Raw genomic sequence first — 22,500 nt, 5'->3', positions numbered from 1 at the left:
TTCTTCTTCTTTTTTTCCGGGTGTTAGCGTATGGTCCATTTTTTTGGTGGGGGTGGGGGGGAGGGGGTCAAATAAGAGACCACAGTACGAGCGCAACGAAGCCTCTGTTCTTGGTGAATGTTTGTGTAAGACTACGCAGTTTTAATTGGGAAATTGTACTTGTTTCGGCCACTGTGTTTGACGGTTTTTTGTTATTGTTTTTATTTTCTTTTCGATGGACTTGCGTATCCCAGTCGGCAAATGGTGATATTTGGGGATTATCGGAATATGTATTTTTTCAACCCTGATGTTTCAGCCGTTGATTTTTTTACGGTTTTTTTTTTTCTTGAGGATATATGTTAACATGTATTTTACACTGTGTACATCAGCATTTGCAACTTTGGGCTTGTGTGGGATGTGTATAAACGATGTTGCTTTATGGAATGGAATGGAATATAGAATTTAGGCCAAAGACCTAGCGCTGAGACCTATGAGGTCATTCAGCGCTGATGTTGTTTTGTGGTACACTGTATGCTGAGTGTTGCCGGTGCATTCTGCGTAATAATTTTTTCGTTATTAACTGTATATTTATTTTACTTTAAGAAGTGTATATAATTAACTAATATGTTTAAGAGAACAATATACTTTTTACCATATAAGCACGCTTACTTTTTAACAGATATCAAGGATTTGTTTATCATTTGCAGTTTTTATTTTTGAAACTCAATCAAGTTTGATACCGCATATGTAGTGCTGTAGAACTAACTTGAGATTTGATATCGCTTTAGATCATTTGTTTTTATTGTAATCGAATTAAAATGCTATTCCCTTTGTGCTTTATCAAGATGTTTAATTTCCCCAAGTTCGAATGCTGATTGAACTTATAACGTGGCATTTTCTAAGCCAAGTACAGTATGATCACAGAACCGGGTTTCAGGGGCCCTCTACCAAACCCAGGCCGAAGGATTAAGAGGTCTAGAGAAGAAGAATAAGAGAGAGAGAGAGAGAGAGAGAGAGAGAGAGAGAGAGAGAGAGAGAGAAACTGATGGCATCAAAGGAAGTAACTGACCCAGCTCCTAAATCGGAGATGACTCGTTTTAAGAACGAAGATTATTGGAAAGCGGACGTCGGGAGTGAATTCCTTTCAATGTTGTGAATTGACCTTACCGTTGATTCCCGTAAGGGGGTAATGCCGTCAGTGCACCTCATGCGGCGCACTGTAGGCAATACTTTAAGGTTCTTTGCAGTGCCTCTTTGGCCCATAGCTTCAACCTCTTCCCATCCTTTTTGCTGTACCTACGTTCATATTCTCTTTTCCATCTTACTTTCCGCCCTCTCCTAACAGTTGGCCCGTAGGGGGTTAGTACAGTCAGTACACCTCACTTGGTGCACCGTAGGCATTACTTAAAGTTCTTTGCAGCGATCTTTCGGTCACTAGCTGCAACCTCTTTCATTCCTTTTCTGTACCTCCGTTCATATTCTTTTTCTTCCACCTGATCTACCACCTTCTCTAACAACTGTTTCACAGTGCAAGTGCGAGGTTTTCCTCCTGTTGCACTTCAAACCTTCTTACTGTCATTCATCGCTGAATGACCTCATAGGTCCCAGTGCTTGTCTTTGGCCTAAATTCTATATTCTGTTCTGTTCTGTTCTTATTGTTGATGAAGATGCTTCCACGTGAATTATATATTTTATTACAGAGATTTTTAGTTCTGGGGCGCTGACCTTATGGAGAATACATACTGGTTCCTTAAGTTTCAAGGAATTAATTTTTTGCATTATTTGGAATGGGAATTGGAACTAATTCCAAGGTGTTCTGTCTTTGAATACACTGACCAAATGACACCAACTGTAGTGTGTGATTTTGTGTATGTGTGTGTGTTTGTTTGTTTGTTTGTTTGTTTGTGTGTGTATGTATGTAAGTGTGTAATTGTGGTGAATGAATTGCTGTCAAATCATTGTAATAGTTTTCCAGTTACAAACCAGTTTCCAAAAATAGTTTTAAATTTAATGTTTTTGTTTCGCCAATATGTCTGATCGTATAAATTACTACAGTTTGTTGTACAGTACATGTCCTCTTTATGAATGAAAAACTGCTGTAAGCAATATGACGCACGCCATTGCCCTCTTATTACGTAATCCAGGACGCAAATTGTGTGTCCAAGATTTTAGAGCGGATGGCTGCCTCATTCTCCGTTAAGAATCTGGGCAAGCAATATATCCGCCTGTCTCTTTTGACACGGATTCCACTATTGGCCTCTGTGTTTTGTCCATACACATACACTTCCTGGCTGCTAAAACTGCTGCTGGCACATTTATTCGGGAGCTTTCTTTGGTCATTCTCTGTTTCTTGTAGCCATGGATTTCAGGCATCATATATATATATATATATATATATATATATATATATATATATATATATATATATATATATATATATATATATATATATATATATATATATATATATATATATATATATATATATATATAAGATAATACATACATACATATACATATAATAATAATAATAATAATAATAATAATAATAATAATAATATAATAATACTAATAATAACAATAACAACAATAATAAATTCATTGTTTCCGATCGTATGTTGTTTCATCATGGTTTAAATTCCTTTCCCTTGAAGCCTATTTTGCCAAGCTAGTAAATCACAGAAATTAAATTGTGTTTTGTACACCTTTAACACCAAAGACCATTTTGGTAAAGAATTTATTCTTATATTCTTTAAAGAATGATCATATGTTCCGTTAACAACATTACCGTCCTCTTCCTTAACTTTAGGTCTACTGAAGGTTCTTGGCAGCGTCCCCACGACACTTAGCTGGAACCCCTTTCATTCCTTTTACTGTACCTCCGTTCATATTGTCTTTCTTCCATCTGGCTTTCCACTCTCTCCTAACAATTGTTCCTTAGTGCAACTGTGAGGTTTTCCTCCTGTCACGCCTTTAAAACCTTTTTTACCGTCAATTTTCGTTTCAGCGCTGGATGACGTCATAGGTCCCAGCGCTTGATGTGTGGCCTAAATTCTATATACTTTTCTACGAGTCCACTCCCACTTGACAAAGTCTATTCTCCTTCAAGAATACATCCTTGAAGCCCTATTTACATGTTACATTGATGTTTATTGTCAAGTATGATGCATTTTTATCTTTAGCGCGCTGGTGATTTTCGTTTTGGGTTCGGAGACGAAATTATTCTGGCAATAATTGACGGAATTTTTCCTTGTGTTTCCCTTTGAGCTCTCAGTCTCAAGGAGTCAGTGTTAAGTAGTTGAAGAGGGTGTGTGTTTTTGTTAAATTATTTGTATAATTATGTACATAGATTTATATACAATATATTGTTTATATATACACATATATATACAGTATATATATATATATATATATATATATATATATATATATATATATATATATATATATATATATTATATATATATATATATATATATATATAATTGTGCTATCTTTTCAGTATCTTAAATTTAGGAAAAGATTTGCAGTGCTTAGCCATCACTTGCTTTCTTTCCTCTAGTAGAATAGGTCGATTAAATCTATCGATAGACCCTACGGTTTATACATACATATATATGTGTATATATATTTATATATATATATATATATATATATATATATATATATATATATATATATATATACGTGTTTAGATAGGTAGATAGATTATACATACATATACAGGAATGCATTTTTGTGTATTTATTTATTACCTAATCTCAAACATCGGTTACTTCCCGTAATTCCTTTTACATGGGTAAACACTCTACTTGGTAACCCTGAACGTTTGACAGATATTTCTGTAAAGTTTCACACTAAAACACTTTTATGAAGCATCGTTTGCGACGCCAGATAATTCACAGTATGTTTTTAACTCCTGAAAACGTATGACAGAATGCCCTAAAGCTATTTATTGTTTCGTAGAGCTTACCGTATGCCCCACGACGATAATGGTATTTGCTGTCGCAAACTTCAGATCTTTTGTTCCTCTGTTATTGGAATATTGTTCTCCCGTGTGGATACGGGCCGCTTCCCGTGTGATCTTTCGCGTCAAACGCTTTCATCAGTTCTCGGCTGACGTTTGAGGTGAGGGAGATTGAAAAATATAACAAAAAAAAGAGAGAGAGAGAAAAAAAACGGAAGGATATTAAAAGACGATCTTGGTAGAGATGGCTTCTCGTTTTGTATATTTTTTTTATATCTTTCGTATATGGGTAATTTTATTTTTATAATTTTATTTTTATTCTTATGTATGTATCTTATTTGAAGATTTATTATTGTGAACAACTGAGAATAATTATGTAATGTATTACCTTTCTTCTCGTTTTCTGTATTTTTTATGTATTTTTTATATAGTTAACTTTATTTTAATAATTTTATTGTTTTTCTTAATGGTTTCTGTCTTTCGTATGTATTGTATTTCAGGATTTATTGTTATGAACCTTTTAGAAAATTTATATTTTGTATTGTAACTTTTTTCATATACAAGTTTTTTATTGTGAAAATTTTTATTTTTATTCTTATTTGCTTATTTCTTCTGTATGTAATGTAATTCAAGATTTATTATGGACGTTTGAGACATACATTTATATATAAATATTATATATGTATATAAATAAAGACAAAATCCACGAAGGAAAGAGAAACATTGAAGTGCTGCAAGGCCTTTGGACTTATCGTCTGCTAAGTAAAGAACGATAAGTCGAAAGGCCTTGCGGCACTCCACTGTTTCTCTCTCCTTCGTGGATTTTGTTTTTATATATGTATTCATCACGTTCTATACTTTCGTGATTCTGTTATGCATATATGTTTATATACAGTATATGCATATATATATGTATTTAAATATTATTATATATATATATATATATATATATATATATATATATATATATATATATATATATATATAACATTTCCTTCATCGTTTTAAAGAGATCAACATTGCTCACTCCAATAATCCTTTTATCCGCTTTATCGTCCGTCTTTAAATAGAAATCGGCAATAAACCTGTTATTTCTTTTCAGTGGTGTGAAATATATATTAAGAAAAAATGAAAAGTGAATAGAAAGTAGAAAAGTTATGAAAGACAACGTGTTAAATAAGAAAATAAAAGAATATCCTAATCTCAATCTGTCCATCCAATTCAGTGTTTGATCTTTGTGTGATTAAATAAAATAAGAAAAAAATAAAAATAAAAATAATAATTATTGCCCACGGAAGAAGACCATGATCTTACGCCTGAGATTATCCCCGGCAGGTGAGCGCCGCCCCCCTCACCACCACCGCCCAATACCGCCCGCCCGCCACACGCTGCCGGTGCCGCCCCACCGCCGCCCACACTTGGAGTGACTTGAGAGGCCGCATAACCTCCTGCCCATCCCTCTAGTATGGGAATCGGGCGGGGGTGGGCGGGAATCGTCTTTCTCCTCCTCCTCTTCTCTTGTGTGTCTAACGCGCCCGCTCCTAACCTTCCCAGACGCCCACACTTCCGCCACTCCAATGTCAGCCTCAGCCGAACGCCCACATCTACCCCTCGCCCGCGCCCACAACCCAAGAATCACCCCTTCCACGCCAACAGGTCCACGCCCGTAGCGCACGGCGCTCATGGCACGTCCCTGACCGCCCACGCCCACAACCCACCCCCTTCCTCTCTACCTCATCCTCGGTCCAACGTCCAGTACACCCTCGACCTCTTAACGTCCCCGGCCTCCGGCGAGGTCAACCTCGACGAGGATGGCCTCAAGATTACCTCCCACATCACCGTCGAGGCCCAGCTCCTGCCGTGGAGCGTGGACACCAGCGTGAGTGGGCGGAGTGGGTGCATTGATGTGGGCGTGGCTAAGAGAGCCGCCCACTTGGCCCTCCAGAAGCAGCCGCCCCCAGCAGGAGTGTCTCTGGTCGTCGTTCCTCCTCCCTCAGGTAGGTCGTGAGTTTCTCTCTCTCTCTCTCTCTCTCACCCATCGTATCCTTATATAATTCTTCTCTTACCTCATTAACATCCTCCTCCTCCTCCTCCTCCTCCTCCTCCTCCAAGTCACGTTCTCTCGGGATTAATCAAGACCATTATGAATTGTAATTCAATTTATGGACAACAATCTCCGGTTTGAAAGTGCCTAGAGATCTTTCTCTCGAGGGTATAGTTGTTTTAAGGCTTTGATTAGGGAAAGTAGGGGAAGGAATTCATTCGCAGTTTCTTATAATTATGTAAGGGATTTTAAACTTTTTTAATTTTACAAGAGATTTTTTTATTTATTTAGATTTTATAAGGATTGTTTTTTATTTTATAAGTATTTAGTTTGTAAGATTTTGTAAGGAATTTAACATTTTCAAAAATTTTAGAGGAATTTTTAATTTTGAAAAATTTTATAATGGGTTTTTTATTTTTATTTTATATGGGATTTTTTATTTAAAAATTTTGTGAGGGATTTTTTATTTTTTTTATTTTATAAGGGATTTTTTTTAATTCTTAAAATGTTATGAGGGATTTTATGTGTTTTTAACACTATAAGGAATTTTTAATTGGAAAAATTTTATAGGGGATTTTTTAATTTTTCAAATTTTATAAGGAATTTCAAAAATTGTTAAAGAAATTTATAAGGCTTCTTTTAATACTTTAGAATTTATAAGAGATTTTAAAATTATTAAAACATTTATAAAAGATGTTTAATATTTTCAATTTTATAAGGGCTCCGGATATCTTTAGGTACCAAGAGAAATGTTTCTCTTGTTTATATTTGTAAGCGAGCTGTTAGAAAATAGTTTTGTGTTCTCTTGCCATACTGAAACGTTTGCAAGTTTCGAGTTTTTGTTGTCTTTAATCTGACAATGCTCTTTAGCTTGGATTCAAGGACTGAAATAGATTAGCGCAGCTGTAATTACAGGCTCATACAGATGATCAAAACAGCGCAAATTTAAATTAAATAAAGAAATAGAAATGTAGTTTGTTTATATATAAATATATATATATATATATATATATATATATATATATATATATTTTTTTATATTTTTTTTTTATATTTATATGTATATACACATATATATGAATATATTTATATATACATATGTATATAAGAAAACATATATATTTAATATATATATATATATATTATATATATATATATATATATATATATATATATATATTACTGATTCCTCGTCCGTCGTTGGTTCGACCCCATGGGACGGTGGACTTATTATCAACTAAAAAATAACATATATGAAAATATATTACTTAGGTAGAGTGAATTGGATATTAAAGGACGTTTGTAGCTTTCTGATTGTATATGAATCACGGTGATGTGATAAATAGTCATATATATATATATATATAAATTATTGTTAGAATAATTTATGTAGGTTATATCCCTCGTTTTGTTCTTTCTCAGTAAACAAACAGATTTTCCAGAAGATTAAAAGAGAATGCCATGATTTGAAATGAGTTCTGTAGAATAATGTCATTTGTTACTTGAAGGAGGTCACCTGAAACATTCTACAACAGTAGGGTCGTTCATTTTCATTTTGATTGTTCAGTAATACCGACATGTATACACACTTCCATAATATATACACACTTCCATAATATATAAGCTGCCTTGCATACCTTGTGGACACATGACCCAGTTTTGTAAAGTCGCATGCTGATTTTGAAGGTCATACGTCCAAGCTTTGACAGAGGCCCAACAATTTTTATGATTTTTTTTTTCTTTAATTTTTAAACATACGTAACTTGACCTGAAACGCAACGCCAACGTGCTACTTTTCAAACCAAAATGAACGTGAATTTGAGTGATGTTTTTTCGTGCTGCATTTTGCTTTCCATCCCAAAGGGACGGAAGAGTTTTGTTTATTTGTTTATGTATTTTTTTTTTTTCGGTCACGAGCGTATCTGTTTACGGAATCGAGTATGAGGGATGAATGTTGTGACACATATACCTGTTGCTCTGTTATTTTCTAGTATGATTGTGATATGATTGCTCTCTCTCTCTCTCTCTCTCTCTCTCTCTCTCTCTCTCTCTCTCTCTCTCTCTCTCTCTCTCTCTCTCTCTCTCTGTCAAAATGTGAAAATGAGGGATATTCTTCTCTCTCTCTCTCTCTCTCTCTCTCTCTCTCTCTCTCTCTCTCTCTCTCTCTCTCCTCCCTCTCTCTCTCTCTCTAAACTAATATGTTAAAATGAATTATTATTATTATTATTAAAATTATTGTCTCTCTCTCTCTCTCTCTCTCTCTCTCTCTCTCAATGTGAAAATGAGGGAATTATTATTATTCTTATTATCCTCTCTCTCTCTCTCTCTCTCTCTCTCTCTCTCTCTCTCTCTCTCTCTCTCTCTCTCTCTCTGTAAATCGCCAGCCCAAGAGAGAGAGAGAGAGAGAACATGTGCTAAATTGAAAGTACACCCAGTATTTATTTCTTTACTTCTAATTGAATTTCCCTTCCTCTATTTCAGCCCCACTTGTGTATATCTCCTTCCTCACCAGCTGTGTTGAAGTTTCGAGCTCTCTTGGGAATGCTGTCGAGTTTTCCTTTTGTTTTCCCCTCGTCTGTTTCGTGATTTTGTTATTGCATTTGTTCGTTTAATTATTATATTTCGTATGCTAATTTCGTTTGTCTTCTCGGGTTGGTAATTAATGGGGTTTGCGTATGGGTGTTTGTTGTTGGATGCTGGAATCTAATATATATATATATATATATATATATATATATAATATATATATATATATATATAATTGTGAAATATATATATATACGAATGTGTATTGAATATATGTGTATGCTGTATAAATAAATATTATATATATAATATATATATATATATATATATATATATATATATATATATATATGTATATATATATATATATATATATATATATATATATATATATATATATATATAATATATATTATATATATAAATATATATATATATATATGTTATATATATATAACTACATTTATATAAATATATATATACACATATATATATATCTTCTTCTTTATATATATATATATATATATATATATATATATATATATATATATATATATATATATATATATATGTATATATGTATATATGCCGGCATGGGCCATCGCACCAAGGTGATCACTATGTGTGATAAGGTGGTAAAAGAATAAGAAGCCTGGTATTGACCCCAGGTCTCGATGCAGCCAACCTAGACTTATATGAATGAGTAGTAATAATAATAATAATAATAATAATAATAATAATAATAATAATAATAATAATAATAATAATAATTAAAGGTTGAAATTTGAATTTGCCTTTAGTATGACTTACGATCACCAAAATGGTAGTTTGAAACAGAGAGGAAAATGAAGCACCCACAGATATCAGTATATACGAAAACATAGTCCCCCATCAAAGTTAACTAATTAATCATCCCTGCCGGATGCACGGGATTGATTTATTACGTAACTAGGAAAAGCAAAGAGGTCGAGCAACTCGGTTTATTTCTAATTACGGTCTGAAGGAAAGACAAAAACGAGGAGGACTAATTCGTGTGACTGACGTCGATTGGAGCAGTGGGTCATTGCTTCAAGGTTTTATATTATATTATATTATATTATTATTATATTATATTATATATTATATTATATTATATTATATTATATTATATATTATATATTATATTATATGTATATAATAATATAATAATAATAATAATAATAATAGTTATAATAATAATAATAATAATAATAATAATAATAATAATAATAATAATAATAATAACAATTATTATAATAATTATTGGAGCGGGAATTCAGCCCAGAGATTACTACAGAAAGGTCAGCTGAGAATATAGTGTAAACTTGACCCTATAACTCAGTGCCACCCCCCCATATAAAAAAAAAATGCTACTCAAGGACAAGTTCTTCTTACTAATGTCGAACATGGATTTACGTGTTCGTCAATAATTTACAAGTACCTCAGAAACACTTACGTAACACCTGACTTGCTTTTACAGCGAATATCCTTCTGCGTCGCTTTCAGCATTATCGTACCCAGGCAGCTGTCAGAATAACTGTGAGAATAACGGGAAACCCACGATTAAACCTCTCCTTGGAGGGAACTTGAAAAATATGATTGTTTGAATGTTTGGCAGCATCAGAACCTCCGTCTGTTGTAGTTATTATTATTATTATTATTATTATTATTCAGAAGATGAACACTATTCATATGGAACAAGCCCACCATAGGTGCCATTGACTTGAAATTCAAGCTTTCAAACAATCCGGTTCTCATTAGGAAGTAAGAGAAGACATCTCACTTATTACAAAAATAAAAAAGTAAATTAATAGATTAATAAATAGATAAAAACGTTTTAAAATGCAAGGAGATTAGCATTAGGATAGTAATACATTGAATCCATCTTCCAACATTCAGATATCATCAGGAGAAGCGTAATAATTTTCCTGACGAAAAATAAACCAAGAAATAAATTCCGCGGGAGAATAAACTGAACGGGAGAAATAAATAGACCCCGAATACAGTTGTAGAATATTTTGTCAGAACAATAAACTTCACTTCTCGGGAGAGAAAATACGTATTCTGAAAGTTGTTTGAACTGCGTGAACCCTTGTATTCTGTAATCACTTTAAACAAGTTACAACAATTGCTTTAACGAATTTGCAGGAGGCAAATTACCTGAGAAATACTCCAGAGCTGTATTCAGGTCCCTCCCTTTTTGAGTAATAAATATCCAGCGGTAGAAATTATATAGGAAACTGAAAGACCTTGACCATCGGATTGTATACGTCACTTGTTTTTACATTTAGCGTAACTTGCCAAATAAACTTTTTGGTAGAAGAATGCCAGTAAGTGGTGCAGAGGAAAATGTCTCGATGGAGAACAGGAGTAGAAAATGGAAATAAAAGCAAGTCGGAATAAACATTTAGCAAACAAAAGATTATACATACTGATAAACTTCAGATGAGGAATAAACAAGCCTAAACTGCGAGGCAAAGGAGTAAATTATTAACACACATCGGTATTACCTGTTGAACCTACGACCATTTACTTCCAAAACACAGATAAAAAATTGATTTTGCTTGAAAGGAAAGAGAACATTTTATTTCTCGACAGATTATGATACTGACACTCTGGAAAACGAGTAGCAGGCTGGAAGTCTTGAAGGCACTGACATAATTGCTCTAACAAAAATTTGCATATTTGTTGTTATTGTTATTCAGAAGATGAACCCTATTCATATGGAACCAGCCCAAAGGGGCCGTTGACTTGATATTCAAGCTTCCAGAGAATATGGTGCTCATTCGAAAGAAGTAACAGAAGGTAATGGGAAATACAGAAAGAGGAGATCAGTTATTAAATTATAAAAATATATAAATTACCAAATTCATAAATAAATGAATAAAAATATCAATAAATCATTAAAATACAAAGAGAATTGTATTAGGGTAGTGATGCGTTGCATCTCATCTTGAACGTCTGAAGTTTCTGTTGCACGACACCATAAGGGAGGCCGTTCCACAGCCCAACGGTGTGAGGAATAAAGGACCTCTGGAACTGAGAAGTTCGACAGCGAGGCCCTTTACTGCAAATTGGTGCTGCTGTACAGCGAATCAGGTCGCTCTCGGCATCAAAAGGGAATCAGAGATCAATTGTGGATGTGAAGGACCAGAATGATTTATTTTGCACAGATGTTTTATCAAAATATAAGGTAAATTAGAATGTGGGTACTGCAAACCTTAAGAAAAAGTGTTCTAGTTTAAATCAAAATTTTAATAATTCTGCAAAAATATAGGGGAATTGGGAGTTAAAGGTTAGATTAAGCACTCTTAAATATTCAATAATTTCAAGTACAGTCTTACTAAAGGTTGATGAAGTAGGCAGTGGGACAAATCAGTAAATTCTCAGTTCTTGATGTTTATCGAAGTTAACATTTCTCGGTATAATGTGGTTCGGATTCCACAATAAGCCGTAGGTCCCGTTGCTAGGTAACCGTGGTTCTTAGCCACGTAAAATAAGTCTAATCCTTCGGGCCAGCCCTAGGAGAGCTGTTAATCAGCTCAGTGGTCTGGTAAAACTAAGGTATACGTAACAGTGACTCCAAAACGTCGTAGGTCCAGAACACTACCCTGTGGAACACCAAGCATACTGAAAAAAACATTTATGATTCAAGGTTACGTATATACCGCCTTAAAGCCAGCCTCCTGGGCACCTACCCACTTTCAAGGTTGTATTGGAAGCAACTGTTGAGATATAATTATTATTTATGAATTAATTGATTATTAATATTCTGTAAGTATGGAAACTTTCTGAAGGCAAGCGTCTGTATTCAAAGAAACTGCATGGCGACTTAAAATCGACTTTAATGGACGTTGCTCCGGTTTTCAGCAAATCTTGGGTGAGGTTGCAACCCTCACGCCCTGTCCCATAAGTGCTCAAGGCCTTATGCCTCTGACGGCACCAGGCCCCCTTGGTGGTCACTCATCAATGTTTCAGAGTGATTAACAATGATGATACAAAATTAAGCGAGGATAGAAAGTCAAGTTTATTACCTGATTTATTGCTCCTTTGTTAGGTCTGTATTCACCTTTAGGATGCATCTGTGTCGGACAAGGCTTATGTGATATTGCTATTAATAATCTCTGAGGTTTTGGGCCTATAAGAAAACACGTTATTTGGGCACGGAATTCTCGTTAAGGTGAGAGATATTTGCGTCTTTCATCTTTATTTTTACCGCCATTTTGGGATATTATAAAGTCATTATATATATATATATATATATATATATATATATATATATATATATATATATATATATATATATATATATATATATATATATATATATATATATATATATATATATATATATATATGTGAGAGAGAGAGAGAGAGAGAGAGAGAGAGAGAGAGAGAGAGAGAGAGAGAGAGAGAGAGAGAGAGAGAGAGAGAGAGAGAGAGAGAGAGGACTATTGTTTTGGGGCAAGGAAACCTGATAAAGTTAGTGGCGACCAACTTTTTATTTATCAAGTTTTGGAAAAATTTCCACGAGGGTCCAAGTGGTAAAAGATCTTGGCTGAGAAAGCGAAGGAATTTCCCCCAGTTGCTTGAAATCTTTTTAGTTGAGAATGTTAAGAATATTTTGGAAATATCGTTTATGAATATAAATTAACGTAAAAAGTATTCGTTAGACTCTTCCACAGTTGTTAATGTTAACCGTAGATAACACTTGTATGTTGTATGTTGCTTATGCTTAGAAGATTATGTTGCTAATATGAAGTGTGGAATTTTTTTTATATGTATGTTGCTTTTTTTGATGAGCAGAAACTAACTAGCTAGTTAGAAGAGATGGCCGTAAGGGTTTTGGAACCACGGGAGAAGATCATAGCATTTTCGATGTGTGTATATATATATATATATATATATATATATATATATATATATATATATATATATATATATATATATATACATATATATATATATATATATATATATATATATATATATATATATATATATATATATATATATATATATAGAGAGAGAGAGAGAGAGAGAGAGAGAGAGAGAGAGAGAGAGAGAGGAAATGTAAACAACTCCTTGTACTGGGCCCTGATGTTATTTAAAAATCCCCTAGCAATACTTCGTGTGCCTGTGGCAGGAGAAAAAGTAAACTACCACCCTATTTCTCTTAATGTATTTAAGCGTCGCCTCTCTCTCTCTCTCTCTCTCTCTCTCTCTCTCTCTCTCTCTCTCTCTCTCTCTCTCTCTCTCTGTGTTTTCAAGTTTGGAGGGGAGAGACAGAGATACCACACCACAGAGATGGAGTGTAGAAAATGCAGCTTTCAGAGGAAAGTCTAATTTTTATATTTTGTTTTTGGGCCACGAAAATTGGGATAAAGAAAAACTGCCAAATTGGGTTAGATGTGTTCATACCCATACATATTCGGTGACATGTTGTTTTACGTAGGTATGTTTGCTTCTGTGTGTGTGTGTGTTTGTGTGTGTTTGTGTGCGCCTGCGTTTTAATTGCGCATATGAGTTATTTTATTTAGTTACAGGTTCAGTATCGAGATCTGGCTAAGAAAATGAACTAGGTTTTACTTTACAAAACATTGAAAAGGTAATGGATATACATAGTACGTATTATAGGTAAAGGACTTACGATCAGTGAAGGGCCTACTTCAGGAATATTATGAAAACGTGGAATACACAAGAACAACACTAAGGAACTCCGTAGGGCGTGGTAGGGCCGTCAGTGCACCTCACGTGATCCACTGTAGGCGTTACTTAAGGTTCTTTGCAGCCTCCCTTCGGCCCCCTAGCTGCAACCCCTTTCATTCATTTTACCGTCCCTCCGTTCATATTTTCTTACTTTCCACCCTCTCCTAACAATTGTTTCATGGTGCAACTGCGAGGTTTTCCTCCTGTTAAGCCTTGAAAGCCTTTTTACTCTTAATTTCCCTTTCAGTGCTGAATGACATCTTAGATCCCAGTGCTTGGTCTTTGGCGTAAGTTATATATTTTATTGTCTTCTGCAGAGAAAATAAAGTTTGCACAATACTTCTGTGATAATTACAGGTCAAGAAAAACTATTTTGAGTAGCTTGATATCACCACCTTACAAGATGAAATAACAACATGGACTGTAAAATTTAGAAACGACTTGCTGTTGTGTATGGAAAATATTTTGACTGTTGCAATGATTTATTGCAGTTAAATCCCCTTAATATAGAAATGAGTAGTCTGTGAAAAAACGAGATTAAGCACGAATTGCAGAAGGATTTGTCAGTGTACGATGCACATTGTACAATGAACCTTGGAGGTTGTAAAGTATTTGTCATTGTGCAAGACAATGAAGGAAGGGAAGTGTTATGAAAGCGAGGGTGTTGGATATTCATTTTTTATTCATTGCAGTGAGATGTGCAGGGAAGGGGGAGGATTTGTAGGTACTTTATCTGACTATTTAGTGGAGGCTTAGATACTGAAATGGACTTGGGTAGGGTAGAGTTCTCTTGGGAACATTTTGTCGTGTGAGTGCTGTTGGTGCCTTGTGCAACATATTAGCACGCATGTGCGTACACACCTTGTGCAACACATTAGCATGCGCACACTAATATTATACATACATATATATATATATATATATATATATATATATATATATATATATATATATATATATTATTATTCAGATATCTTCTTATCAAGACTTGAATCAGTCTATACTCTTCTTTTCCTCTTTAGGCAAGCTTCTCAGGAATAAGGAAGAATCGTTCGGGATTCTTTCCATTTACTTGTTCTTTTCCTAGTCGATGGACCATTTCACCACCTTTCTCGGCGGCTTTAGGACTGGATTATAAATCAGCTTGTGGACGTTTGAAATTCAACATGACGTCATTGGGTGCTGAATTTTTATTGGTCGGCAGGACTCATTCTCTCGCTGGCCTTCTGGGCAGCAACATGGGCACTCTTGGCGCTCCGTAGGACGCGTCTTATGCCAAGGCTTGCATCCAAGGGCGTGGGCATATTTAGCAAGTTTTGGAAGAGAAAGATTAGCCTGTCTTAATTTTATCAAAGATTTTAATGGTAGCGTCGACCTTTCAAGTACGCCACTTATTGGAGCCGATATGATAACATTTAGTGCAAACAAAAAGGGTTTCTAGAGTCTCTAGAGTAACAAGACCTGAGGAATGTCCTCCTGATTTCATATCTGAGGACCGAGTTTCCCCTTGAAGATGAATCCCGTAGGGGGTGGTGCCTTCAGCGCACCTCATGGGGTGCACTGTAGGCAACACTGAAGAGTTTTTTCAGCGTCCATTCGGTCCCTAGGTGCAGCACCCTTTCAGTCCTTTTACTATGCCTCCATTCATATTATCTTTCTTCCATTTTGCTATCCATCCTCTCTTAACAATTATTTTATAGTGAAACTGTGAGGTTTTCCTCCTGTTACACCTTTTAAACCTACCTACTCTTAATTTCCTTTCCAGCGATGAATGACCTCATAGGTCCCAGTGCTTGGCCTTTGGCCTAAACTCTATATTCCCTTCACACTTCGGATAAGGAAGTTACTCTTTTATGTCGGCAAACTAACTAATTTGAAAAATTGACTGAAAATTGTAATATGCTCTGATGACATGTTTGTCACGATGGGATTAGATTACAAACCTCAGTATTATATATCATAGCATACTATTTTTTATATCATAACTTCACTGCCCTTAGGTTTGAGATTTTAAATAGTTTTCATTTCAGCCAGTATCGTTGAAGGTTTAAGTTACAAATGAAACCTGGAATTTTGTCATTATACGTTACATTTCCCTCCAAACCTGGCACTCCGAACAACATTTTTATAGAGTTCACTGGTTACCAGTGATTACCAGCTTCCACAGATGAATAAATCTTCCGCCTGTTGGGAAATGAACGGAATTTACCATCCCTATACATTTCCCCTTACTTCCCTTCCCATAAACACCAGAACAGTTTCCATACCACAAATCACATGCTTCACAACGTCACAATAAAATTTCGTCTCACTGAAAGGTAAATCTGGCCCCCCCCCTCCCGAATTGTGGTTTCATTTTCATTCTGTTTTCATGTGCATTTTCCGACGTCTCTTTTGTTACTAGACTGCTCAATAATTATTTCTTGAGTTTTCCTGTTGGTAGTCGGATAATTAATGTTCGCTTTTACAGTTGGGTAAAGTACTTTAAATGGAAATGCTCTTGTAATCTTTTCATTTAAATTGGGTTGTTTATCTCTACTCTCTCTCTCTCTCTCTCTCTCTCTCTCTCTCTTAGTAAATGTTATCTTCACACACTGCACAATTCACAAAATATATATATATATATATATATATATATATATATATATATATATATATATATATATATATATATATATATCATATATCATATATCATATATAAAAGTGAATGTTTGAATGTAAGTTTGTTTGTTTGTAATTTGTATGTTGGCAACTTTGTGCCCCATAGAAATCCGAACCGCTAGACCGATCTAGACAAAGTTTGGCACGTGGCCATCATTTGACCCAACTTTAGATAATAGGGTAGGTTTCAAACCTGTATCCCCTTTCCCCTCCCCTTCTTTTGTAACTTATGTTGTAAATAAACTCTAGGGTTTTGTCATACCTTAATTAATGTGTAAAAAAAGTCTACGGGTTTATTATACCCCATTTCATGTACTCGATACCATAGACATATTATTATTGATTAATAATTCTGTATCAAGGTTTAGTCAGTCACCACAGTAATACCTGGATAAAATGGACAGTCACCACAGTAATACCTGGATAAATGGGACAGTCACCACAGTAATAAATGGACACATAGGGACAGTCAGCATTTTCTACAGTAATTTTTGGATAAAAGGGGCAAATGTTGAAAGCATCCAAAGATTCAAACCGGACTCCTCTTAAGTGTTCTTGAGTTTTGGGAACAGAAAAAATCTAATACCTGGATAAATGAGGAAGAGTCACCACAGTAATAACTGGACACAAAGGGACAGTCAGTTTTTGCAAAACACAGTAGTTCCCGGTGATTGTTTTTTTTGGATAAAACTCCTTTGGAGTCCCAAAACACTGTTGGACAGATCTCGCCACTTTGAACTTCACAGTAATACCTGGATTAAATTGATGGACAGTCAGTAACAATCCGGTCAAAATAATACCTGGATGCAAGAGAAATCAGCTCTTTGATGCAGGGGCAAGTCAAAACAGTAATGCCTGGATAAATGGGAAAGATCTTCATCCAGAGATGCACCAAAGCCACAATTCTTTTTCCTGACCATATATCCAATCATAAACAATGATTTAGATGGAGAAGAATCCATAAACTTGTTGCAAAGCTTATAATTTTTCCTGGTTTCCAATATATAGCAAAGAGGATGACTGAGGTATCAAGTCTATATATCACAGATAATTGTTTATATATTTGGGTTGTTTATAAATATCATTCAACATTTTTCCTGGAATTTTTGACTTACCCTGTATATATATGTATGTGTGTGTGTGTGTGTGTGTGTATTTATATAGACAGTCATATAGTGTATATATATATATACTGTATATATATAAATGTGTATGTGTGTGTGTTTAGTATGTTCATATACACATCTGTGTGTATTTGTATCTACATACATATATTCATAAACGCATCCTTTAAATAATTATTTTATATGATTAGTGATGAATGACATTAAAATATAATATAAACAAACAAAATATGATCGTTAACACGCTTCTGATCATGAAATCCATTTTAATTGCTTTGCCCAAACGATGTTAAATAGCACAAGTGAACATGGCTACAAAATATAACCAATTTCTGATAACAGTGGGCAATGATTATTTTGGCTGGATCTCTTCTGAGTGAGAGAGAAAGAGAGAGAGAGAGAGAGAGGTTCCAGTATCCAGTGAACGTAAGGTGGTTTCATTATTCTGGCCGTGTCTCTGAGTGCGTGCGCGTGCTTGCTTGTGCGCGCGCGTGCAAGCGTTTCATGGCGGTCGTGTATTCTGTGGCCGTGAGACAGATTCGAGTTCGCAACTGCCATTAGTTTAAAAGTTTTGAGGACCTAACTCAAGCTTGTGGGCAAAGTGCGGAGTTCTCAAGCAAGCAAACAAGCAATTGTACAGCCACAGACAGTTTGCTCATCCTGGGAGAAATTTCTTGAGTTAAAAGGCATACCGGTTTAAATGGCCTCAGTAAATTAAACGGTTTGTATATATATATATATATATATATATATATATATATATATATATATATATTATATATATATATTATATATATTTAAATATATACATATATATTTATGTATTTATTTAGTTATATATATATATATATATATATATATATATATATATATATATATATATATATATATATGAGAGAGAGAGAGAGAGAGAGAGAGAGAGAGAGAGAGAGAGAGAGAGAGAGAGAGAGAGAGACAATTCCAAGGGATGTTGAGAGTTACGAAGAGACATGATTTAACAACAGGTGCACGAACTTAACTTACCAGTTTAACAAAAATATTGACAGGTGTTAGCATCTACGTAATTTCTCAATAACGTCTTGAATCTAAATTTATTAATTAATCAGTCGCTAGAGAGTTTGAGAAAATATATCCGGAAAATACAACTCATACGAGCTGTGTCAATTCGCTTCTATTGTATGAAATAATTCACACTGATAGCAGTGACAGTGACGGAAAATAAAACCAAATGAATCACCTCAGTTTACTGCTATTAAGTACAACAATCCACATTGACAGTCGTATTGATATTAACAGAACACCAAAAATTTAATAATGAAAATTTTCCTGAGTTCCATTGGAAGGTATTGAATACTATAACAGGATTTTATAGGTTGTGTTCAACTTACGATCATTATGATTCTCAGCTGGAATGAATAGTGATTCCAGTCTAACAGTATTCTCGGCAATCAAGTATTAGAGGTATTTCTGTAGAAGGACGCGTATTGGTAAAGCAGACATCAATTGATTTCCTAATTAGGTGCCTTGTGAAAATTAGGGAAGTTAGAAATTTTTAAGTATATATACAAGTATAGTAATCAAAAGTTGTATTACTCTTTCCAGTGATAATTATATATCCTAAAGAGCATTCTTTGTAAATATAGGACACATCAATAACAGAATCACAACAATCAGCTCCGTAGGGGGTTAGTGCCGTCAGTGCACCTCATGTGGTGCACTGTAGGCATTACTTAAGGTTCTCTGCAGCGTCTCTTCGGCCCCTAGCTGCAACCTCTTTCATTCCTTTTACTGTACCCCCGTTCATATTCTCTTTCTTTCTTCTTACTTTCCTCAACCCTCTGCTAACAATTGATTCATAGTGCAACTGCGAGGTTTTCCTCCCGTTACACCTTTCAAACCTTCTCACTGTCAATAGTTTTAGTGCTGAATGACCTCATAGGTCCCAGCGCTTGGCCTTTGGCCGAAATTCTATGTTCTAATCTAATAACATTCGGTTATTGAATTACAGTCCCCCAAACTTATACGTTTTCCTTCCCTAAGAATTGGAAACTAAATTTCCACTGTAAACCGCCTGTTAACCGCCTCTGCCAGGATTTATAGCTTCTGGGAAATTAAGAGGATCCGGTTAAGCCCCGTTTTGTTCTGAATGGTTCTTTTCTTCCTGGGGATAGTACCCTCTGCCCACTCTCTCTCTCTCTCTCTCTCTCTCTGCATGTTTTTCATATCAGACTTCTTTAGAGCAGAATCATCTCTCTCTCTCTCTCTCTCTCTCTCTCTCTCTCTCTCCTCTCTAATTTTCATAATTTTCATATCAGACTTCTGTAGCGCAGAATCTCTCTCTCTCTCTCTCTCTCTCTCTCTCTCTCTCTCTCTCTCTCTCTCTCTCTCTCTCTCTCTCTCTCTCACCTTTGCTTATTTCTTTTTTTTTTTTCAGTAATATTAAATAATAGTTTTTGCCCAGTCTCTCTCTGTCTCTCTCTCTCTCTCTCTCTCGAGACGTACTAAAAGAGTAACGAGTATAACTAATTAATAACCAAGTTATCCTTAATATTTACAGTAACATCAATATTCAAACAAGCACGAATAATTGCCTGCAAAAGCAGGGAAACTGGTTTAAACAAAGCATATTTGCTCAGCGCGTATTTATCACGCCTTACCTTCTTCTTCTTTTTGTTTTTGTTTTGGTTTTTGCCCGACGCATTTGTTCGGGCAAAACATTTTCCCCACTTGGTTAATAAGGCCATGTCCTTTCCACGTTTTTACGAGGGCGTTAGGAATTTTTTTTTTTTTACTTCCTCAGTTCTTTAAGCGGGTGGCATAGAGTTTCACTCTTCATTATGTTTATATATTTATTTCTATTCTAGTCAGCGGTTTCAAAGATTCTGTTTCCTTTCCTTGGTATATGTTTTTATATGTTTATTTATTGATTTATTAATTTTATCTTTTTTTCTCTTCTAATAATTTATCCCTTCTTTATTATCCACTTTTGTGTCTATTCTAGTCAGTGGTTCCAAAGATTTCTGTTTCCTTGTTTTATATTTTTATATATTTATCATGACCCAGTTGTCACGATGCCAGATAACTCAGAATCACTCATTCATTCATTATTGATTTATTAATTTATCTTTTTTTTTTCCTAATTACTGATCTCTTCTTTATTATATAAGCATATTTCTATTCGACTGAGTGGTTTGAACTGGGTAAATACGTCCTGGTAATGCAAGTTTTTCCTCTCATATTCTATTTTATGATTTTATGTATTTATTAATTTATTAATTCATATTTTTTTATTTTCTAATAACTGATCTCTTCTTAATGATATTCATTTGTTTCTGTTCGAGTCAGTGGCTTCAACTGGGTAAATACATTCTGGGTAATGTAGGTTTTTTATCCTTTTTCTCTTTTATGATTTTATATATATTAATTTATTGATATATCTCTCTTTCTTATACCTGATCGCTGCTTCATTAAGTACATTTGTTTCTGTTTGAGTCAGTGGTTTCAAGTGGGTAATAAGTTCTGGGAAATGAAATTCTTTTCCTTCTCTTTTTTATTTGTATTTTTATCTATTAATTTATTCATTTATATCTTTTTTCTAATAACTGATCTCCTTCGTTATATATACATTTGTTCCTATTCGAGTCAGTGGTTTTGAAAGATTGGTAATTTGCCTTTGTTTCCGTTCTCAGCTACCACTCTGTTGGTCGCGAGTTCGAATCTCCGAGCGGCCAGTGAAGAACGAGAGGAATTTGTTTCTGGTGATAGAAATTCATTTCTCGCTACAATGTGGTTCGGATTCCACAATAAGCTGTAGGTCCCGTTGCTAGGTAACCAATTATTGGTTCTTAGCCACGTAAAAAGAAATCTAATCCTTGGGGCCCGCCCTAGGAGAGCTGTTAATCAGCCCAGTGGTCTGGTTAAACTAAGATATACTTAACTTTTCCTTCCTAATAACGGATCTCTTCTTTCTGTATTTTGTTTTTTTTTTTTTATATTTTGACGTATTTATTTTATTAATTTATGATTTGTCTTTTTGGAATGATGAATTCACGTTCTAGGGCAGTGTTGGTGAATAAATTACGGCACGATGAATTCACGTTGTTAGTGCAATGTTGGAGAATAAATTTGGAATGATGAATTCACGTTCTAGGGCAGTATTGGAGAATAAATTTGGAATGATGAATTCAGGTTCAAGGACAGTGCTGGTGAATAAATTTTGCCGTGATGAATTCACTTTGTAAGGCAGTGTTAGAGAATAAATTTGGAATGATGAATTCACATTCCCGAGCAATGTTGGTGAATAAATTATGGCCTGATGAATTCACGCTCAAGGACAGTGTTGGTGAATAAATTATGGCGTGATGAATTCACTTTGTAGGGCAATGTTCGAGAATAAATTTGGAATGATAAATTCACGTTGAAGGGCAATGTTGGTGAATCAAGTTTGGCATGATGAATTCACATTCTAGA

The 22,500-nt window shown here is 34.6% G+C and overlaps 1 protein-coding gene across 1 annotated transcript in view; it reads left to right on the top strand.

The window, feature by feature from the left end:
• Positions 1-22,500, top strand: part of LOC136856618 (uncharacterized) — a 707,676-nt gene that overhangs the window by 36,869 nt on the left and 648,307 nt on the right. Inside the window, exon 2 of the mRNA XM_067134550.1 lies at positions 5,049-5,943. Within this exon, the coding sequence (XP_066990651.1) occupies positions 5,412-5,943 (532 nt within the window). The 5' untranslated portion in view covers positions 5,049-5,411. The remainder of the gene's footprint in view (positions 1-5,048; positions 5,944-22,500) is intronic.

This window comes from Macrobrachium rosenbergii, chromosome 36 (genome assembly GCF_040412425.1).
Source record: "Macrobrachium rosenbergii isolate ZJJX-2024 chromosome 36, ASM4041242v1, whole genome shotgun sequence".
Taxonomy (NCBI): Eukaryota; Metazoa; Arthropoda; class Malacostraca; order Decapoda; family Palaemonidae; genus Macrobrachium; species Macrobrachium rosenbergii.
The sequence above is the reverse complement of the archived record's forward strand: the minus strand, read 5'-3'. Positions and strand labels throughout refer to the sequence as shown.